General features: G+C 33.2%; 1 protein-coding gene across 2 annotated transcripts; it reads right to left on the reverse strand.

The window, feature by feature from the left end:
• Window positions 1-678: 678 nt before the first annotated feature.
• Window positions 679-4849, reverse strand: LOC135132297 (zinc finger protein 184-like). Of its 2 annotated transcripts, none has more exons than XM_064060342.1 (3): window positions 4756-4849; window positions 4165-4553; window positions 679-3033 (listed from the first exon to the last, which is right to left on the reverse strand). In XM_064060342.1, the coding sequence occupies exons 1-3, from the start codon at window positions 4811-4813 to the stop codon at window positions 2080-2082; spliced, it is 1401 nt and encodes a 466-aa protein (XP_063916412.1). In that variant the 5' UTR covers window positions 4814-4849; the 3' UTR covers window positions 679-2079. The 2 variants fall into 2 exon arrangements, with proteins under 2 accessions (XP_063916412.1, XP_063916413.1); XM_064060343.1 differs by lacking the exon at window positions 4756-4849 and adding an exon at window positions 4664-4702.
• Window positions 4850-20700: the final 15851 nt, after the last annotated feature.

Raw genomic sequence — 20700 nt, forward strand, 5'->3', positions numbered from 1 at the left:
ACACAGAACGTCAGAGCGCCAACTTTACAGAGATTTGCCAACTTAAAAGAATTAAAGATACTTTTGAAAATGTGTTTAATAAATTTTATTTGTATTAACTTTTAGTATGCAACTGTGCTGATGATTTATAATTTTACTGAATAGTTAGTTTTGATGTGTACTTAACTAATAAAAATCATTATTCAACTAAAATGGTTTATATGTACAACTTTGACGCGATTACACTTACCCACCAGTGATTATGCAACTCGTTAGATAATCTACAAAGCATTTTCTTTAATTCCTGTGTATGAAGAAATAATTGAATCCTAGAGAATCCGTATGTGAACTGCATTCTTTGTAAAAAGTACATATAAGTAATATCATAAGTAGAGTGCAAATAGTATGGGAGGGGCATCTTGAAACATCACAAGATGTTACTTAGGCTATACTTATCCACTGAGGCATTCTAAAAACATGTTCGTTTAATTATATTTTACGCAGTTAGTATGCTTCTTTAAGGGCATAATTATTACAGTCCATTTACGAAAAAAATCACTGTTTTTTTCGCCTCATAAATTCGCAAGTCTAGACGCTTTTACGTCTTCTGCGACGTTTGATTGGTGTGTTTTTGTCAAGGTATTTTCACTCTAATTGAAAATTAAAGGGAAATTTAAAAAAGTTCAAGTAAAATGGGTTTTAAGTTTTATTCTTCATACATAATAAAGCAAATACATGGGAAGCTCTGGGCTACAAGCAGTACAAAAAAGTATTTACACTTTTAACTGAACCATTTACTGATGTAAACTTCCAAATGAATAAAATGAGATTGTCCAGTGAGTTATAATGTAAAGTGTAAATTCTTTCTGTAACTAATTACTAATGATAAAATTATTTTCACTTGGTATAGACATGTACTTTGACTTAGCTTAAGATTATATGGCATACATGTTTGTACTATTTTTTATTGTTGTGTTGTATACTAAAATATTCCTTTCGGAAATAAGTTGTTAGTTAACGTTACAACAGAACTTGTTTTCCGAAAAAAAAGCAAAATTTCTGTAGTACAGTTCTAGTCTATGGATACATAAAATACGGATTAGTCATGTTAGTTATGCTGAAACCTTAATCAAAAATTTAATTTTTGCTTGGTGAGCCAATCTTTTATGGGTTGAACATTTATATTAGAATACTGAAATTACCGCTGTGTTTATTGCTTTTTGAAAGCACACTTAGTTGTTTAAAACAAACTTTCAGATTCTGGAATGTTGTTAAAACTATCTTTTTAAAAATAGATATTAAATCCATACAAATATTTCTCGATATACATACATGCTTATCGTTATATAAACACTCTTCATAAATTTTCTGCCTTACAAAATATTTTTGTTATACTCGTTCCTTACTTAATAGTACCCAAATATATAAATTTAATAAACATAATATCAATATGTTCGCAAATCACAATAAATTCTACGCCTAAAATAGTGCAAATTTGGAAAGCCTCATCTCCTGAAAATCTAAAATTTACAAATGGCAGACTTTCAATTGCTTATCATTATATTGGCAAATAATACTCGTTTTCGTCTAAATCTAAAGTTTTAAACAAGTCTATAATATACAAAGTAGAAAAAATAAATTGCAGCAAAATTTAATACCCTAATTTCGAAAGTTACAGTCACCATAATATAAACTTTGCTGCATAAATAAACGCTGAACAATAATAAATACAAAAATAAACAGAAAATAAACAACAAATAACAACTATTTTTGTACTATTCCTTTAAAGCAAATTTTGTACCATAAAATAATCTTTTTGTATATACAGAGTTAAAATTTTTATCACAATTAAAAATACAGTGAGGTAGTGTCTTGACGAAAACTGATACCCTTGGAATGACTAGGAATAAAAAAAGACTCTGTATACATTAAAGTTTAGGATGCCCAACGGCAGCAACAAATTTGGATTCGACCAAACAATTTTCCAGTAGAGACTAAACCTCAAACGTTATTTTATTGTTAATTTCACAGCCAATAAAACAATCAAAACCATCAGATATCCTAAACTTCGCATTAAAAAAGAAAAAACGTTCGAGATAATTACGATAGTATACCTTGACTGACTGTATTACTAGACGGCGTAGGTGCCGAAACTTGTAATTGGAGAGCTTGAGTATTTCCTTGTTGAGAGAGTTCAGCCTTTACTCTCCGAGCAATATGTGACCTGGTGTGTTTCCTCAAATGATCCTTTCGATAAAACCCTTTCCCGCACTCGGTACAAATATGCCTTTTTTCTCCCGAATGTATAACAAAATGCAAAGTCAACTGTTCTTTGCGCTTAAAGGCCTTGAGACACACCGTACATACGTAAGGTCTTTCAGGATTATGCGACTGCTTGTGTCTCGTCAAGTGGTCTTTCCGTTTTAATCCTGCGCCACAAATATCACAGACAAATCTGCGCTCTAAAGTGTGACCAACTAAGTGTTGCTCAAGAAGCTCTTTTTCGGGATAAGCCATGTGGCATTCGGGACAACAGTACAACGTAGAGCCGTCCAATGCTGTCGTTAAACGAATTTCGCCAGGCTTAGGTCTAGGTTTCTTCTCCTTTTCGGGTTTTTTCTTCTTCTTTTTCTTGGGTGGACTCGACTGGACTTGGGCAGTGTTGATTGATGATAAATTATTGATGGAACTCGTTCCCAACGTATTGGAGTTTGTTGTTATATTCGTGTTTAAATTCGTACTCAGACCGTTCACGTTCAACGGATTGTTGTGGAGTAGGTTCAAATTGGGTTCATTGTTTTGACTCAGCTGTTGGGCACTTTCTTTTTTTATCGTCTCAGCCGAGTATTTGAGGAAATGATGTAAACTCAAAGGTAAGGTGGATGCTGGCAGGTGGGACAAATAATCAGCGACTGTTGACCCAGGAGTTGCTAAGGACTGCCAAGTGGAAGGCATCGAGGTTGCCGTGTGGTTCTGCTGCTGATTTTGAACCTGTTGATGCTGTTGTTGGTTCTGTTGATTGCGTCTATCATTTTCTTGAGATTCTGTCTTATTCTGCAAAAGAAATTTTGAATAGACTCTACGACTGAGGGAAGAAATACACACTCAATATTCACAAAAAGATAAAAAACTTTTACTTTACAAAATACCTAGACTTGAAGTATTTACACATAATCAAGAAAAACTAGTAGACACAAAACAGTGCCACAAAAATATAAAAAACAATTAACTGTATGTATTAAAAAAAAATATACATTAAGGTTGAACTATGTTATTTTATTCACAGTGTTATCGAAAATACTTTTAACTGCTTTTTATGTACAGATTTTTCAAGAAATATATTTCACTTACAAATAAATGTGATTTTTTTGTTCAAAAACGACACTGTGTGGTAATAGAAAAAAACATAAATCATTATTCTTATTTTTTGAATGTAATATTACTGCCTTATTTTACATAATTCACCTTCTCTCCAAATTTCAGTACTGGAAAGCGATTCATCAAACTTCAATAGTCGTTACCCCTGAAACTATGAATTTCAAGTGAACATTTTTTGTTTACAATTAACATGTTTATACATTCAACGGCAAAGTCTCTTTTAAAAAGAAACAGCACTAAACAATAAAAAAACTAAAAGAAATATAATAAAATTTCACAAGTATAACATTCTACTCTACCCTCAATGTACGTTATTTTTGTAATTTCTTTTTCTTTCGCCCAACTTTTTTAGATTACAACACTTTAGTGGTGTTGTTTAGTGAGTTAGTCACAGTAAAAAATATCTGAAAATTATAAATATTCTTCAACTTCGTAATTCCAGTCACCTATTGACATTTATTACTGTAACAAATTTTATACATATCTATACTAAAAAGAACTGGTAAGTAAAGAATCATTTTGACAAATAAACCAAAAATTATGTAAAAACAAAAAGTTCCATCAAGAAAAGTATAAATGACCATGCGGATGTCTTAGAAATGAAACAGGCATTTTAAAATAATGGATAATGAAGCCTCTAACGTCTTTCATTGGGTGGTTTGTATATACTGTTATTATAGTTCCTTATCAAAATATTACTGTAATTAATGTGCTACTTGTACATTTCGTTAAAAAAAGGTCCTGTTGAATTTTACTTTGCAAGCGCCCCCTTCTGATCGTTTTCTACACAAATAAAAACTCACTCACTTTGTCATTGTTTTGTTTTTCCTGTTGCTGGTTTTGGTTTTGTTGTAGCATAGCGGCACATAATTCCTGAGCCAGCTCTTGGTGCTCATAACCCTGTCGTTTTTCTTGTCGAACGCTGCTTTGGTGGCCATATATTGACTGGTTCATATAATTCGTTTGATATTTACTGGTGTTGATCATTTGTTGTTGAGTAGGAGGATGGTGCTGGGTAAAAGAAGGTACTCCATTTGCAGTATATCTATTGCTATTGTTCTCCTGAGTTGGGCATAGGGTACTGGAAGTGTTTTCCTGAGAAAACTTTGCTGCGAATTGATGTATTGTGGGGATAGCTGTAGGGAAATGACCTCCAAACGGTGTGAAGTTCATCATGAATCTTGTTTTTATATTGTCTGGAAAATCAATAAGCTAGACTTCAATTACACGTTAAAATTACACACTTCTATGCTAATGTTATGTTAATCTTTAAATAGATGTAAAGAATAATCGTTACCCGCCATACCACTAATGTTTACTACAAGAAAAATGTCGCACTATTTACACTAACACTGTACTGATTATACCAAAAATCACGTTTGTCATCGACTTACTTACCATAATTCCAGTCAGAAATTGAAAGTAATTGGGTGATATTACTCACGCGATCAAACATTTACAAAATCTCTGATGTTCGCCATTCTGATCGGCATTGAAGGGTTGGGGAGTAAGGGTTGCGATTCGAATTTCCGCGGGAAAGTTACCCTTGTATAAATGTATTTATAACTCATCAGCTCATTATTTCATGAGTTTGAAAGTTAACCCACTATCAGAAACACTTCAGGCGACAAAAGTTAAATGGGTCTATTGATGTTTGGTACGATAACTTTGCTAACATAAACTGATAATGCACATTTGTTGGCTTAAAACTAATTATAAATATTTTTTAATTCATTAGCTGCAAGATTAAAGATAACAAAATGAGCACAAAATATCGCTTTAATTATTTACAATTAATTCCGCTTGTTGAAAAATTATGTGTGCTATATTCCAAATATTTTTTTTTATTTCGACATAGTTAATTTAGTTCAGACCCATTTCAAAATGTATTTAGCATGACGGGTTATTAATGTTAAAGATACAAACAAATAAATAATTATATATTGATTTTTTTAACTTGTATTTAATGATAAATATGCAAATGCAAGAGTAATTGTGGTTTGACCGTCCTTTTTTTAGGATAGGCTGTGATTAATACATGCATGCTGATCCCATTTCTTTTCAATAAACGTAAGCCACCTAGGTACCTAGTACCTATTATGCGATTATGCCCGACGTGCGCTGATCACAGAGCCCACCCTAAATATAAATTTTGTAGATTACCATAAAATAAAAAAAGTCATCTAGAAGGCGATGCTTTTTTTTAATAAACCGAACAAGGTACGCGTTGGCGTTGCCAACATCATCATATTAACCTTAATTTCATTGTCTACTGGAGAATTTTTAATCATATGGTACACGTAAGGATAATCATAGAAAAAATAGGTACACTTAGCACTACATTTTAATTAGTTTTACAATTTATGGAATAACAAAAATGAGAAGTTTTATTAATTTTGACGAAAATCTGATTTGTCTAGATTTTACTATTTATTTATTTTGTGTGTGTTACAGTCTGACTGTAGTGACTGTTAGAAAGAAATATTTCCAACTATACTGGAAATTCTAAAGAGCGCCTGCTTGTAGATATTAATTCCTATAAATTCCACAAGATATGACCTGAAATTAAAAAAAAAATGTTATCCACGCTACTTATTGTGGTGAATAACCACTTCCGGCAACAAAAATTCAACGTCAAAAATCTCTTTTAAAAAAGAAATACAAAATTTTTAGTTCCTGCAAATAACTACCTACACGTGATTGATAAAATGGCAGCAGTTTTGACTGTTCGCATTTTTGGTGTCTGTCGTCACCAATATTAAAGACAAGAATTCTGTCATTAAAATAGTGATTACGTCTACGACTATAAACTTGGTAAACTTGAGGCCTGGTTGATTTTTTTTTGTTTCTTACAAAAATGGAAAATATATACTTATGTCTCCAACAGATGGAATCAACAGGTGCATGTAATATTTAAGTTTACTTCAAAGCAATTACTCCTATTAAATATCAAGGAGTAGACGAGCCATTGTCCAAGAAGATCAGCTGCAATTTTACTGGTGAATGAGATTGGCGATACTAAGTAACTTGAAAAGATCAGTTGAAAATTCTTGGAGAAGAAAAAATACCACAATAATTATAAATTACGGTGGGATTAAACAGTATTCACAAGCTTAAGTACAACATATTAAACTGCGGGTCGAACCATCACCTCTTCACCTATCTGTGATGCAGACAGCTAGACGAAGATTCGTCACAATGCGCTGATTTCGTCAGCGGAATAACACGACAGCGAGAACCAAAAAGCTGATGGAGACCAACTCTGTGTTCAATATGGAAAAATGATAATAAAAGAGTGCAGGGAACACATAATAACCCAGGGCGGCTGGATCACCTGCGATAATTTGGTCTCCAAGACCACACTTCGTCGCCATATACAAAGTGTTTGCGAAATGCACCGACAACAAAATTGGAGGGGTTCCCGAGAGCATAAGGAATGAAAAAAACTCCTGTTGTATTATCAAAAGTTGCAAAGTAAATTTACCCTTTATCCAAGCTTTATTCGCGCCACTGTAAGAGATGCAGATTCAATTAATTCACGTTTTGTAAAAACATAGCAACCAAAAACTGACAACGAAAGGTGAAGTTTGAAAAATCTCAAGTAAAAAGTCGTCCCGGATTTTTATTAGATAGATAATCTCCGAAAGTACTGGGCCGATTGTTGTCAAATTTTGTATTTATATTAAACATACCATGTAGATGGTAAAACGCTAACCAAAATTTGTCTAATCATCCCCACCACTAATGTGATGACGCCACTTCAAAATTGTACATAGTAAATGGGTTTTAAATTGTATCAAATAACATAGTCTTATACATGTAGTTTATGACTCCGAATTGAGATTTTACCCGAAATGTTCAAATTTTTGGAAAAAAAAATCAAAATTAGGAAACAACATTTTGACATTTAATTTGGAATCTGCAAAACCGAATGCTTTGAAATCTGCAGATGGTTTACAGTTATGATAAGCATGATAAGTTTTTATTCAAAATATATTTACTTGTCCCCTCCAAAAAATTGATGACGTCACCTCAAAAGTTTGCCGAATAAATCCTATCTAAAATATAGAAAATATGATGAATCTGTACTTGTAATTTATCATTCCATTCATATTTTTTGGATTTGCATATACAGGGTGACTCAAAAAATTAATGAATGTTTGAATATATTTTATATATTTAATCAGGAACTACAAAACCAAATGCTTTGAAATCTTGGAGATGTTTTAAAGTTATCATAGGCATGGTAAATTTTTGATCAAAATATATTTGCTCATTCCCTCCTAAAAAATTGCTCACCACTCCAAATTTTTTCCGAAAAAATGCTATCTTCAATGTGCATTGTGCAAAGTATGATGAGTCTATAATTGTGATTTATCACTGCATAAATATTTCAACCCCAAAAAATTGATTACGACGTCTCAAAACACTTTTATTAGAACATTTCTTTCTTAATGATATCTACTCATCAGACCAATTTTCAGTTTTTTTTTTGTCGGTGCATTTCGCAAACACCTGTATGTATTTACTCAAGCGAGGCAAATTTCAAAATCTCGAAATCACTGGACAAATAATGCCAGTGTTTCCAGTGGCGGCTCGTCAGGGGAGGCAGGGGAGGCAGTGCCTCCCCTGGAAAAATTGACTATTAGTTTTTGTTTTAATATCTGTTAACTTCAATATATTTTAAAGATATAGCAAATAACTTTTATAGAACCCTGTGATTTATTAATACGCATCTTGGTCACATATTTGAAGTACGCGCTTTCGACAGGAATAAGCGCTGATCATCACTGTGTAGGCCAGCTTCAGACGGAGGCATGCCTCAGCTAGACGGATATCTTCAGTATGATTAGTCAGTGGTGCTAATATGTTTTTGAGAAAGACAATAGTCATCAGTGCTTTATCAAAGCGCCAGCGGAGGCACCAACGCCTACCGTCCTTAAGCCAATCAGATCGAATTTTTTAATCTCCCGGTGAAACGGCACAATGCTGAACAGGGATGTTGAATGCATTTAGTTGTGCATTAATTAGATGCAAGGAAAGGTGTTCACCGAGGTTATGTATTAAAACTTTTAAGTTAACTTGAAAACAGTAGGACAATGAAAATCTCAGTTTTGGAATGCTGATAGGAACATAAGAATCCCTAACCTCCAGAATTTCTTATAATGTTTAAATATTTAAGCACGGTTTTCTTACCACGAACAATTATAGGTCAAAGATTTAGAACCTCTCATCCACATTTGAGCAGAACTTTATTAATTAATTGATTAATATATTTAAATCAGCCCTAGATCATATGAATTTTATTTTAATCCTAATAAAGCAAAATCTGTAGTCTTTACACCTTCTCGTTGGTTTGTGTGAAGCAATTAGGTAAATGTTTTTTATTCGAGAAGTGTACCCATATAGAGATGTTCCTGACTTAGAGTTATTTGTATTGTTTTCATAAAAACGAATAAACAATCTGTCTTTTAACAAAAGTAATTGCGAACATGTTAATTAATACCTGCCGCTTTTGAAACGAAAGTGTTGCCTCACCTAACGAAAAGACCACGAGCCGCTACTGAGTGTTTCTCAGGAAGAAGTTTTTATTTTGATTGAAGAGATGACAGAATCTATGCAGAGCGCTCTCATCAGAAGAGCACAGACAGCCTAGCAGTTTATCTCTCAAGTTTGTCAGTTTTGACATTAAAGTCATAAAAGACTTAAATAAGTGAAATACCAACGCAGAAGATGTTTTAATAACGAACAGAAGATAAAAACGAAGCAAATCAGTTCAGAAGATGTTCAAAATGCTGTCCACCACTTCTTTCACATGCCTGAATACGGTTCCTGAAAGATCTTCTAACTCTCATAAGCATCGCCGGCGTTATAATATATACAAGCGACAGTTATTCGGTGTTTCAGATCTTCTATATTGTTGACAGGATGTTTAGTAGACACGATTTTGACCATTCCTTATAAAAAGTGATCTAGTGGAGTTGTATCAGGACTTCTAGGGGAGCAAGGATTAATTGAACTCCTATCTATCCACTTATTCGCATACACTGCGTCTAAATTGTGTATCACGTCTCTGTGGAAATGCTTGGTGTACGCCATCCTGTTGAAATCACATGTTTTGTATTCATTGTATATTTACCTCGGCTAACGATATTAGCAGAATGTTTCTCAGAAAATTTAAATACACTTATTGACCGTTTAGTCTTTCACAAAAAAAGTATGGTCCTATTATAATTTTTTTCCACATTATTCCACATCAAGCATTTGTAGAATAAACTCTTTGAAAATGTCCTTTGCGAATCTATCGAGGACTATTCTGAGCATAGTAGTGACAATTGTGTTTATATACACCCCCATTGTTGCTAAAAAATGCCTCATCACTGAAAAGCACATTTTCCAAAAAGTTTTGATCTAAAATGGTTTGTTCCCAAACAAATCGACAAAAATTAAGTCTTTAAGGCAGTTTGTCAAGGTGATATGATAAAGTAAAGATGAAACTTATTTTCCTTGGCAATTATGCAAACAGAAAACTGGCTAATGCCTACCCTTCTTGCCAATTCGCGTTGTCCCACATAAGATTCCTCCTCAAGAATTTGAATGATTTCTAGTAATGTTCCTCACCGGTAGCTACCCTTTGCATTGATAACTTAACGGGGGCCAGTTAGCTCTCAAATGATTCTTCAATCTTTTTAATAATCGTGTCAGAAGGGGATGCATTCTTCAGATATTCTCCATACACTAAAATCATATCTGTCTTGTCATCATTTAAATGGGTACATTTTGCACTAATTGTAATGAATTTGTAGAGTTTGTCAAAAAATGACAATGATGATTCATGGGCATCGTGGATTCACACTATGACTTTTTAAAGAAGTGTAGCGAAGTAAACTGTGAACAATGTTTCAGGCTCATTATTAATAGTGAATCACCGTGTATATATGGACTTAGAAGAATTCAGTCAAAATCACATTCCTTACCGATGCCAATCACATCACTTCAATAATCCACATCATTCTCTTCTCTTTGTTCAAATTCCAAGAACTGAATCGGATACATTCCTTCCCAAAAATAGACAGAGTCATCCGAATGCTTCAACACCAATTAAATTCTAAGACGATCCGAGGTCAAACGCAAAATCTGCGTTCAAGAACGTTTGGTCTGGCCGGTAATGACATAAACAGGAAACGGCACTAATGTCAATAGATCTATTGAATACATGAGTCCATCCAATTTAGTTTTTTGATTCGTCCGTCTAAAACCCAGAGTTTGGCTACGATATTCAACTTCGGCACACGACAGTAGCGGCTCGTGGTCTTTTCGTTAGGTGAGGCAACAATTTCGTTTCAAAATCAGCAGGTATTAATTAACATGTTGGCAATTACTTTTCTTAAAAGACAGATTGTTTATTCGTTTTTATGAAAACAATACAAATAGCTCTGAGCCAGTAACATGGGTACACTTTCCGAATAAAAAACATTTCATTGGTTCACACGAACCAACGAGAAGGTGTAAAGACTACAGAATTTACTTTATTAGCATTAAATATTAATTCATACGATCTAGGGCTGATTTAAATATATTAATCAATTAATTAATAAAGTTCTGCTCAAATCTGGATGACAGGTTCTAAATCTTTGACATACAATTGTTCGTCGTAAGAAAATCGTGCTTAAATATTTAAAACTTTATAAGAAATTCTGGAGATTATAGATTCTTATGTTGCTATCAGCAGTGCAAAACTGACATTTTCATTGTCCCACTGTTTTCAAGTTAACTTAAAAGTTTTAATACATAACCTTGGCAATGCACATGCAGTGAACACCTTTCCTCGCGTCTAATTAATGCACAACTAAATGCACACTAAATGCATTCAGCATCCCTGTTCAGCATTGTGCAGTTTCACGGTGAGATTAAAAAATTCGATCTGATTGGCTTAAGGACGGTAGGCGTTGGTGCCTCCGCTGGCGCTTTGATAAAGCACTGATGACTATTGTCTTTCTCAAAAACATATTAGCACCACTGACTAATCATACTGAAGATATCCTACTATCCTGAGGCATGCCTCCGTCTGAAGCTGGCCTACACGGCGATGATCAGCGCTTATTCCTGTCGAAAGCGCGTACTTCAAAATATGTTACCAAGACGCGTTTTAATAAATCACAGTGTTCCATAAAAGTTATTTGCTATATCTTTAAAATATATTTGAAGTAACTGATATTAAAACAAAAACTAATGGTCAATTTTTCCAGGGGAGGCATTGCCTCCCCTGCCTCCCCTGACGAGCCGCCGCTGGCACACGAGCATGATCGAAGAACCGTAACATACGTGTGTAAGGTCTCATCTTGAATATAATTCTGTTGTTTGGTCTCCCTTATATAATGTTTATATATCTATGTTGGAGCGTATTCGTCGAAGGTTTCTGAAATCTGCAGCTTTCATGTTGAATGGTACTTATCCTCTAAGAGGATATCCTCAAGAAATGCTTCTTGATCGGTCCTCATTAGCATCATTGTTCACTCTATAGTCTTTTTATTTAAAGTATAATCCATGGGCTACAAGTGTGTCCGGTAATTCTGTTCAACATCAGGTTTAAGATTATTAGAACTAACGCGCGTAGTAATCAGAACACATTTTATCTACCTGCTTCACGGACTGATATTGCACTTGGTTCACCACTTTTTCAAATGCTGCAGAACTACACATACATCGAAAATCAGTTGGACACATTCAACTTTACAGTAGCTGACATTAAAAGACGATTTGAACATCCCACTTAGAGCAAAATAATTTCATGTTCAACCTTGTCCTGTAAATGGGTTTTTTGCCCGTTGGACATTGTAGCTTATAATAATAATAATAATAACATATCGAGCTCACCCCTGCGGTCAAACCGATCGCATTCTGATCTTGCCCTCGTGATGCCACATTGTTGGCCGACCATATGTTCTTAAGCAGTTAATATGGAACTGTTACGATAGATCAATGAATCCCCTAATCGGGTTCACATTTTTCGGTAGGTAGTATTTAGGCTCTCTGTTCCGTCTTGACAAGAGTCTGTTCTCTCGGGCTCTGCCTAATTCTTACAACCGGACATTCTTCTACTAGCAAGGTATGCGTTCCTAACACCAGAAACCCTATTCCATATGAATGGTTAGATTAAATCTATCTTCCCAGGATTACCTACTACTTGCTCTACTATATTTTGCACATAACGCCGTGATAAGGACATACAGTTCTTGCGATCAAGTTCTTATAAGTCAACATAAGTCATAGACGTAAGTATACCATACAACAAGTTTGATTGTAAAGAGATTGTCGACTTTCGACCACGTTTTTTAACATGTCAGGCAAAAATTGCAGTTTTGGTAAAATTGAGTACCTACAGATCTGTGATAAAATATCTTTTTTTTTTTGAAAAGTTTGTCTGGCAAAGAAGTTTATGCGGATATGTTGGATAACTACACTAAAAGCATAAGGGTCGTTCATTTGCCAATATAAAAAATTGGACTGCAAAGTTCAAGAGAGATAGAACAGCGCAACAGATTGAACAGCGTGCCCGAAGACCCGTGTCTATGTCAACTGCAGAAAACATCGATGCTGTACATGACCTAATTTTAGAAAATCGTCGAATTGGGGTAAAACGTATAGCAGAGATTTCTTATGCACGTGTTTTCCATACTGTGTATCAGGAAGTAGACATGACAAAATTATTTACAAAGTGAATCCCTAAATGCATGAATGGGAATCAAAAGCGGCAAAGAGTGACAACCTGACAACCACCAAATCATTTGCAAGCATTTTGAAGAGGATTCATCCAAATTTTTAGGCAGAATTATAACAATGGATGAAACATGGATCCATCATTATAATCCGTAAACAAAGGAGCAGCCGCAAGAATGAAAACACAAAATGTCTCCTCGCCCAAAGAAATTTAAGACTCAGTAATCTGTACGAAAGGTGCTTGCACGTTTTTTTGGGACAAGGATGGTACAATTTTAGCAGAATACTTGGAAACTGGGAAAACTGGGACGATACCATACTATTCTTCATTATTGATTAAAACTGCACGAAAACAATTATCGAAAAACGTCGTTGAAAAATATTAAAAGGTGTGCTGATTGCCTTGTAGAAATTTGACGAACTCTGCTTTGAATTGCATCTCCTTCTATAGTAGTATATGAAGTTATTAATACTGTGGTGTCCAAGTTTGAATTAAAAATTCGCGCTAAAAGAACAGCGGCGCGAAATCGCGTTTGAATAATTTGAATTTAAAAAATGAATTAAGAAAATCGTTAAACATAGACAACCACGTGCAACTTTAGCATATTTGCTGGTAGTTTAGTAGCTCGTCTAGGAATTTTGTGGGTAGTAAGTTGGTGAGGGGGTTGATAGTAAAGCAGATTTGTTTGGTTGAGATGCGTCCCTTGTTTTGCCTGGTGTAGGTGCAACCACGCGGTGAGCATTAAGGTTACCTAGATTAAGTTTAGTTTGATTTATTATTATTATTATTATTATTATTATTATTATGCTGAGCGACTCTACAGACCCGTGCCGCGGGCGTAAAATCACGAAAAAGCCCGTGCGCTTGTCGGGCTTAAGAGTACGCAATCTGCTTCTATAAGTACCGTGTCCGGCCTAAGAGCAGTTCGTCTTTACAGGGGGAAATTGCCGTCGTATCCTCGAAAAGATTTCACCAAATTCGGGCTTAAGCTCCCGACAAACAGATGGGGACTCTATGCATTTTGGGAAAAGAAATTCAACTGATTTCTAAATGAAAAATTACTGGCTGCATAACTCAATGCTTCAATTTTGCCGAACGGAAAACTTTTTCGAATCCATAATTCAGAGCAACACTGCTAAGGCTTGTGAATCAATCAAACACTTCTTATACCCGAAACATGGATAAGAGAATTTTTGAGGTTAGAACTGCACATTTACCTTAATTTATTCTCCTGTTAAACCAAGGTGTGCAACTTTCATAAATTCAAAAATAGTACATAAGCGAGAAACATTTTTCCAAAAATACGGAACTGTTACTTAAAAAACATCATTTTTAACGAATACAATTTACTATTCAAAAAACTTATATTTGTTTATAAATTGATTTTTTTGTTAGTTTCATTTTTCTCCAGTAATTAATTTTTCACTCACATTGTTACTGTCAAAATCATTTATGATTTAATTTACTTTGGGTTCAGCGAACAATGTTTTTATAGATAAACTTGATTTCTTCTTTTGACTTTTGAAGTTAATATAAATGGAAACCTATTTTTTAGCTTTTCAGTTAAATGATTGTTTCGACAAATTCTAAAATAGTAAATATACGTATAATTGTAACAAGAACGTACTAACTAGAATAATTTATTAGAAACTAATAAATGAAATATTCTCAATTCACACATATTAGTGGTTACATTTTTTGTATTTTTTGAATATTACTACGATGATTCACCACTCAAGATGCTGCTTCAAAAATTTTATTAAACAGGAAATAAATTGCAGTCATTATAATTATTTAAACTTTAAATACAACTCATATCGTGGGTCCGTTATCCTTTTCATATATATCCCATCATCAAAAACAATACAACAAGAAAAATAAACCAAGAAGCTGTTTTGGGAATACGCTTGTCGGAGAGGAGTACATTTACAGTATGCTGTTAAATTGGAGAATACATGATTTAAAAACAGTACAAAACTCTAAAAACTACTACTAGATTTGGTCATCTTATCTAAAAGAAGTTTCTTAGGCCCGAAAGCATGGATAACGTCAAAAATTTTGTGATAAGATTATTTAAGAGTTTTTGTTTGGTTTTGTCAAAATGATTTTAAAATCTTGCTAAAAACAATGCGAAACTTAATTTCCCTACTTTCGTTTATTGATTCTCGAGTTAATCAAATGTTCTGAATTTAAGAAGAATATTTCCCTAAACGCGATTTGTTTTTACCAAAATTACCAGGGTTAAACAAATCGAATTCTCGTTAATTAAAAAGTATGTGGAATAAATACGTAAATTTGAAAAACAGTTTCCTTTATTTTGCAATAAATGTTTTCTAACAAACTGTTCAACTAAAAAGCACAATAAGATTTTGACTTCAAGGGCAAAATTTAATATTCGTCCCTAAAAAGAAGCGCGATATTTTGTTAAGTAATAAATTACACATCAAAAATGGAAACGTATCATTACGTGCTTATCCCCGAAACGCCTCTAAGAGAAGTCTCTTAGGCGCGAAGGCAGAGATAAAGTCAAAAATTTGGAGGTTAAGTTATTAGAATTCACGTTTGGTATTACCAAAAAGGTGTTGCAATTTCGCATTCATGTTACAAACTGTAATACGAAACTTAAATTGCAGATTTTACGTTCACTTATTCTCAAGTTAACTGCACGTTTTGAAATTAAAGAAGTATTTTTTTCCATATGACATGTTCCGTCATTACCAAAATTTTAATAGTTAACTCAACAAAATTAATTTTTCTGAATATCCTACCACTTTCTAGAATGGATGCGTAAATTTCAGACACTGTTTTCGTTGTTTTGTGACAAATTTTTGTAATGAATCATAAAAATTAAATTTTCAGTAAGAACTTGACTTCCAAAGCAAAATATAATATTCATTCCTAAAAGGAAGCGGAATATTTTGTTATGTAATAATCATTTATGCATCAAAGATAAAATCGTATCATGACGTGCTTATCCCCGAAACGCCTCTAAGAGAAGTCTCTTAGGCCCGAAATCAGAGATAAAGTCAAAAATTTGGAGGTTATGTTATTAGAATTCTCGTTTGGTTTTACCAAAAAGGTGTTGCAATTTTGCATTCCTATTACAAACTGTAATGCGAAACTTAAGTTGCAGATTTTACGTTTACTTATTCTCAAGTAAACTGCACGTTTAGAAATTAAACAAGCATTTTTTTCCATATGACGTATTTCGTCATTACCAAAATTTTTATAGTTCACTGAACAAACTGAATTTTTCTGAATATACAAATTTCTAGAATAGATACGTTAATTTTAGAAGCCGCTTTGGTTGTTTTGTAACAAATTTTTTGTGATGAATCATAAAAGTAAAATTTTCAGTAAGAACATGACTTCCAAAGCAAAATTGAATATTCATCCCTAAAAGAAAGCGGAATATGTATTTTGTTAAGTATTAATTATTTATGCATCAAAGATGGAATCGTATCATAACGTGCTTATCCCCGTAACAACACTAAGAGAAGTCTCTTAGGCCCGAAAGCAGAGATAAAGTCAAAAATTTGGAGGTTATGTTATCAGTATTCTTGTTTGGTATTACCAAAAAGGTGTTGCAATTTCGTTCATGTTACAAACTGTAATACGAAACTTAAATTGCAGATTTTACGGTCACTTATTCTCAAGTTAACTGCACGTTTTGAAATTAAAGAAGTATTTTTTTCCATATGACATGTTCCGTCATTACGAAAATTTTAATAGTTAACTCAACAAAATGAATTTTTCTGAATATCCTACCACTTTCTAGAAGGGATGCGTAAATTTCAGACACTGTTTTCGTTGTTTTGTGACAAATTTTTGTAATGAATCATAAAAATTAAATTTTCAGTAAGAACTTGACTTCCAAAGCAAAATATAATATTCATTCCTAAAAGGAAGCGGAATATTTTGTTATGTAATAATCATTTATGCATCAAAGATAAAATCGTATCATGACGTGCTTATCCCCGAAACGCCTCTAAGAGAAGTCTCTTAGGCCCGAAATCGGAGATAAAGTCAAAAATTTGGAGGTTATGTTATTAGAATTCTCGTTTGGTTTTACCAAAAAGGTGTTGCAATTTTGCATTCATATTACAAACTGTAATGCGAAACTTAAGTTGCAGATTTTACGTTTACTTATTCTCAAGTAAACTGCACGTTTAGAAATTAAACAAGCATTTTTTTCCATATGACGTATTTCGTCGTTACCAAAATTTTTATAGTTCACTGAACAAACTGAATTTTTCTGAATATACAAATTTCTAGAATAGATACGTTAATTTTAGAAGCCGCTTTGGTTGTTTTGTAACAAATTTTTTGTGATGAATCATAAAAGTAAAATTTTCAGTAAGAACATGACTTCCAAAGCAAAATTGAATATTCATCCCTAAAAGAAAGCGGAATATGTATTTTGTTAAGTATTAATTATTTATGCATCAAAGATGGAATCGTATCATAACGTGCTTATCCCCGTAACAACACTAAGAGAAGTCTCTTAGGCCCGAAAGCAGAGATAAAGTCAAAAATTTGGAGGTTATGTTATCAGTATTCTTGTTTGGTATTACCAAAAAGGTGTTGCAATTTCGCATTCATGTTACAAACTGTAATACGAAACTTAAATTGCAGATTTTACGGTCACTTATTCTCAAGTTAACTGCACGTTTTGAAATTAAAGAAGTATTTTTTTCCATATGACATGTTCCGTCATTACGAAAATTTTAATAGTTAACTCAACAAAATGAATTTTTCTGAATATCCTACCACTTTCTAGAATGGATGCGTAAATTTCAGACACTGTTTTCGTTGTTTTGTGACAAATTTTTGTAATGAATCATAAAAATTAAATTTTCAGTAAGAACTTGACTTCCAAAGCAAAATATAATATTCATCCCTAAAAGAAAGCGGAATATGTATTTTGTTAAGTATTAATTATTTATGCGTCAAAGATGGAATCGTATCATAACGTGCTTATCCCCGTAACAACGCTAAGAGAAGTCTCTTAGGCCCGAAAGGAGAGATAAAGTCAAAAATTTGGAGGTTATGTTATCAGTATTCTTGTTTGGTATTACCAAAAAGGTGTTGCAATTTCGCATTCATGTTACAAACTGTAATACGAAACTTAAATTGCAGATTTTACGTTCACTTATTCTCAAGTTAACTGCACGTTTTGAAATTAAAGAAGTATTTTTTTCCATATGACATGTTCCGTCATTACCAAAATTTTAATAGTTAACTCAACAAAAGGAATTTTTCTGAATATCCTACCACTTTCTAGAATGGATGCGTAAATTTCAGACACTGTTTTCGTTGTTTTGTGACAAATTTTTGTAATGAATCATAAAAATTAAATTTTCAGTAAGAACTTGACTTCCAAAGCAAAATATAATATTCATTCCTAAAAGGAAGCGGAATATTTTGTTATGTAATAATCATTTATGCATCAAAGATAAAATCGTATCATGACGTGCTTATCCCCGAAACGCTTCTAAGAGAAGTCTCTTAGGCCCGAAATCAGAGATAAAGTCAAAAATTTGGAGGTTATGTTATTAGAATTCTCGTTTGGTTTTACCAAAAAGGTGTTGCAATTTTGCATTCATATTACAAACTGTAATGCGAAACTTAAGTTGCAGATTTTACGTTTACTTATTCTCAAGTAAACTGCACGTTTAGAAATTAAACAAGCATTTTTTTCCATATGACGTATTCGTCATTACCAAAATTTTTATAGTTCACTGAACAAACTGAATTTTTCTGAATATACAAATTTCTAGAATAGATACGTTAATTTTAGAAGCCGCTTTGGTTGTTTTGTAACAAATTTTTTGTGATGAATTATAAAAGTAAAATTTTCAGTAAGAACATGACTTCCAAAGCAAAATTTAATATTCATCCCTAAAGCGGAATATGTATTTTGTTAAGTATTAATTATTTATGCATCAAAGATGGAATCGTATCATAACGTGCTTATCCCCGTAACAACGCTAAGAGAAGTCTCTTAGGCCCGAAAGCAGAAATAAAGTCAAAAATTTGGAGGTTATGTTATTAGAATTATCGTTTGGTATTACCAAAAAGGTGTTGCAATTTTGCATTCATGTTACAAACTATAATGCGAAACTTAAGTTGCAGATTTTACGTTCACTTATTTTCAAGTTAACTGCACGTTTTGAAATTAAAGAAGCATTTCAAAATCATTTCTAATAGGTAATTTTAACTTTAAAAATAAACAAGATTGAGAATTGAGGATAACTTTCATAGCATTAAGTAATCAGTTTTTAAATGTTTCTTTTAATTAAGGTATTTCACATTCATGATCATGATTATAATAAAAGAAACTCCCATAAAATCTATTATTTTCATAAGATGATCAACATAATAAAATTTTCTGTGATGTAAGTACACGAAGTTTTATTATTTATTCATAAATTATTTCTAATATGTAATTTTAACTTTAAAAATAAACAATTTTGAGAATTGAGGATAACATTTTGTATTTAAACAGTGTTAAGGCATTTATTTTTAATTTTCGCAGACACATTCAAACCAGATGGGTGACCGTGTATTTTATGGTGTTTTTACCAAAAAGGTCGGGACTGTCAATTATCACGGGTTGTTAGAAATCTTGAAAGGTATAAAACGCACTAAATTTTATGCGTCATGCCGCCCATCTGGGCGACCCTATGTTTTATGGTGTTTTCACCAAAAAAATCTGGACTGTCAATTATCTCGTATTTTTAAAAATATTCAAAGTAATAAAACGCACTAAATAAGCGCTGCAAAGGCAGGGTGATGAAATGTGGGTAGACAACGGAAAGTAGAGACAAATTAACTAAAGAGAAAACGAACGCCTGATGAGAGAAATAATTTGGTTACGATATCAGATAGATGATTTAGATTTGAGGTAACATAGTTTAACCTTTTTTGTTTGTACGACAATCGGGCTTGAAATTGAGATTGTCGAGAGATTTCGTTTTTTCAATTTTTACTTCCCGAGAGTGAGCCAAAGAAGTATTGTAATCGGATCCATCGGACGAATGGCCAATTTTATAGTTTCTCGACGTTTCATGACCTCTACAATACGAATACATAGGTGTCTCATTTCCGTCTGTCTGTCGTCTGTCTTCTGTCGTCTTTTGTCTGTCGTCTGTCGTCTGTCGTCTCTAATGTGTCGTCCAGACACGTAACCAGCCCTTTATTTTGGAGGGGCCCAGCCGGGCACTAATTTCAAATAAGGGGGCCTTTAAAAAAAGTGTTCATTATTATAAATCAATATTTTACTTGAATTACAACCAGTATATAAATTTAATGGGGTGCAAATAGTTGAAATTGACCAACACCATGAGAATGCATTTAAAGTCTGCGTGCCAATACTGCATAGTGTGTAAAAGGCATATCAGTTGTACCGGCTAATTGCTTAAAAAAGTTATCGACAAAACTGTTCACAGCAGTATCGCATTACTCAGAGAGTTATATTACAAGATAAGAACATAAGACTACTCACAGATAAAATTTACTTCTGACCTGAAATTTCGAATTTTCTTTACTTTTAAAATTTAAAATTAATTTAAGGGGGCACCAGGGGTGGCACAGGGTTTTGCAGGGGTGGCCTCCCCTTG

Source organism: Zophobas morio, unplaced genomic scaffold (genome assembly GCF_036711695.1).
Source record: "Zophobas morio isolate AGI-343-1 ecotype UQ-CSIRO unplaced genomic scaffold, CSIRO_AGI_Zmor_V1 ptg000021l, whole genome shotgun sequence".
In the NCBI taxonomy this organism is placed as follows: domain Eukaryota; kingdom Metazoa; phylum Arthropoda; class Insecta; order Coleoptera; family Tenebrionidae; genus Zophobas; species Zophobas morio.

What these genes read in the sequence shown, in the direction of transcription:
- LOC135132297 (XM_064060342.1), bottom strand. Translation starts at nt 4,813, where the DNA reads ATGTTTGATCGCGTGAGTAATATCACCCAATTACTTTCAATTTCTGAC. An exon ending in AATTTCTGACTGGAATTATG is followed by an intron (nt 4,554 to 4,755) that starts GTAAGTAAGTCG and finishes TTGATTTTCCAG; the next exon opens with ACAATATAAAAACAAGATTC. An exon ending in AAAAACAAAACAATGACAAA is followed by an intron (nt 3,034 to 4,164) that starts GTGAGTGAGTTT and finishes TTTCTTTTGCAG; the next exon opens with AATAAGACAGAATCTCAAGA.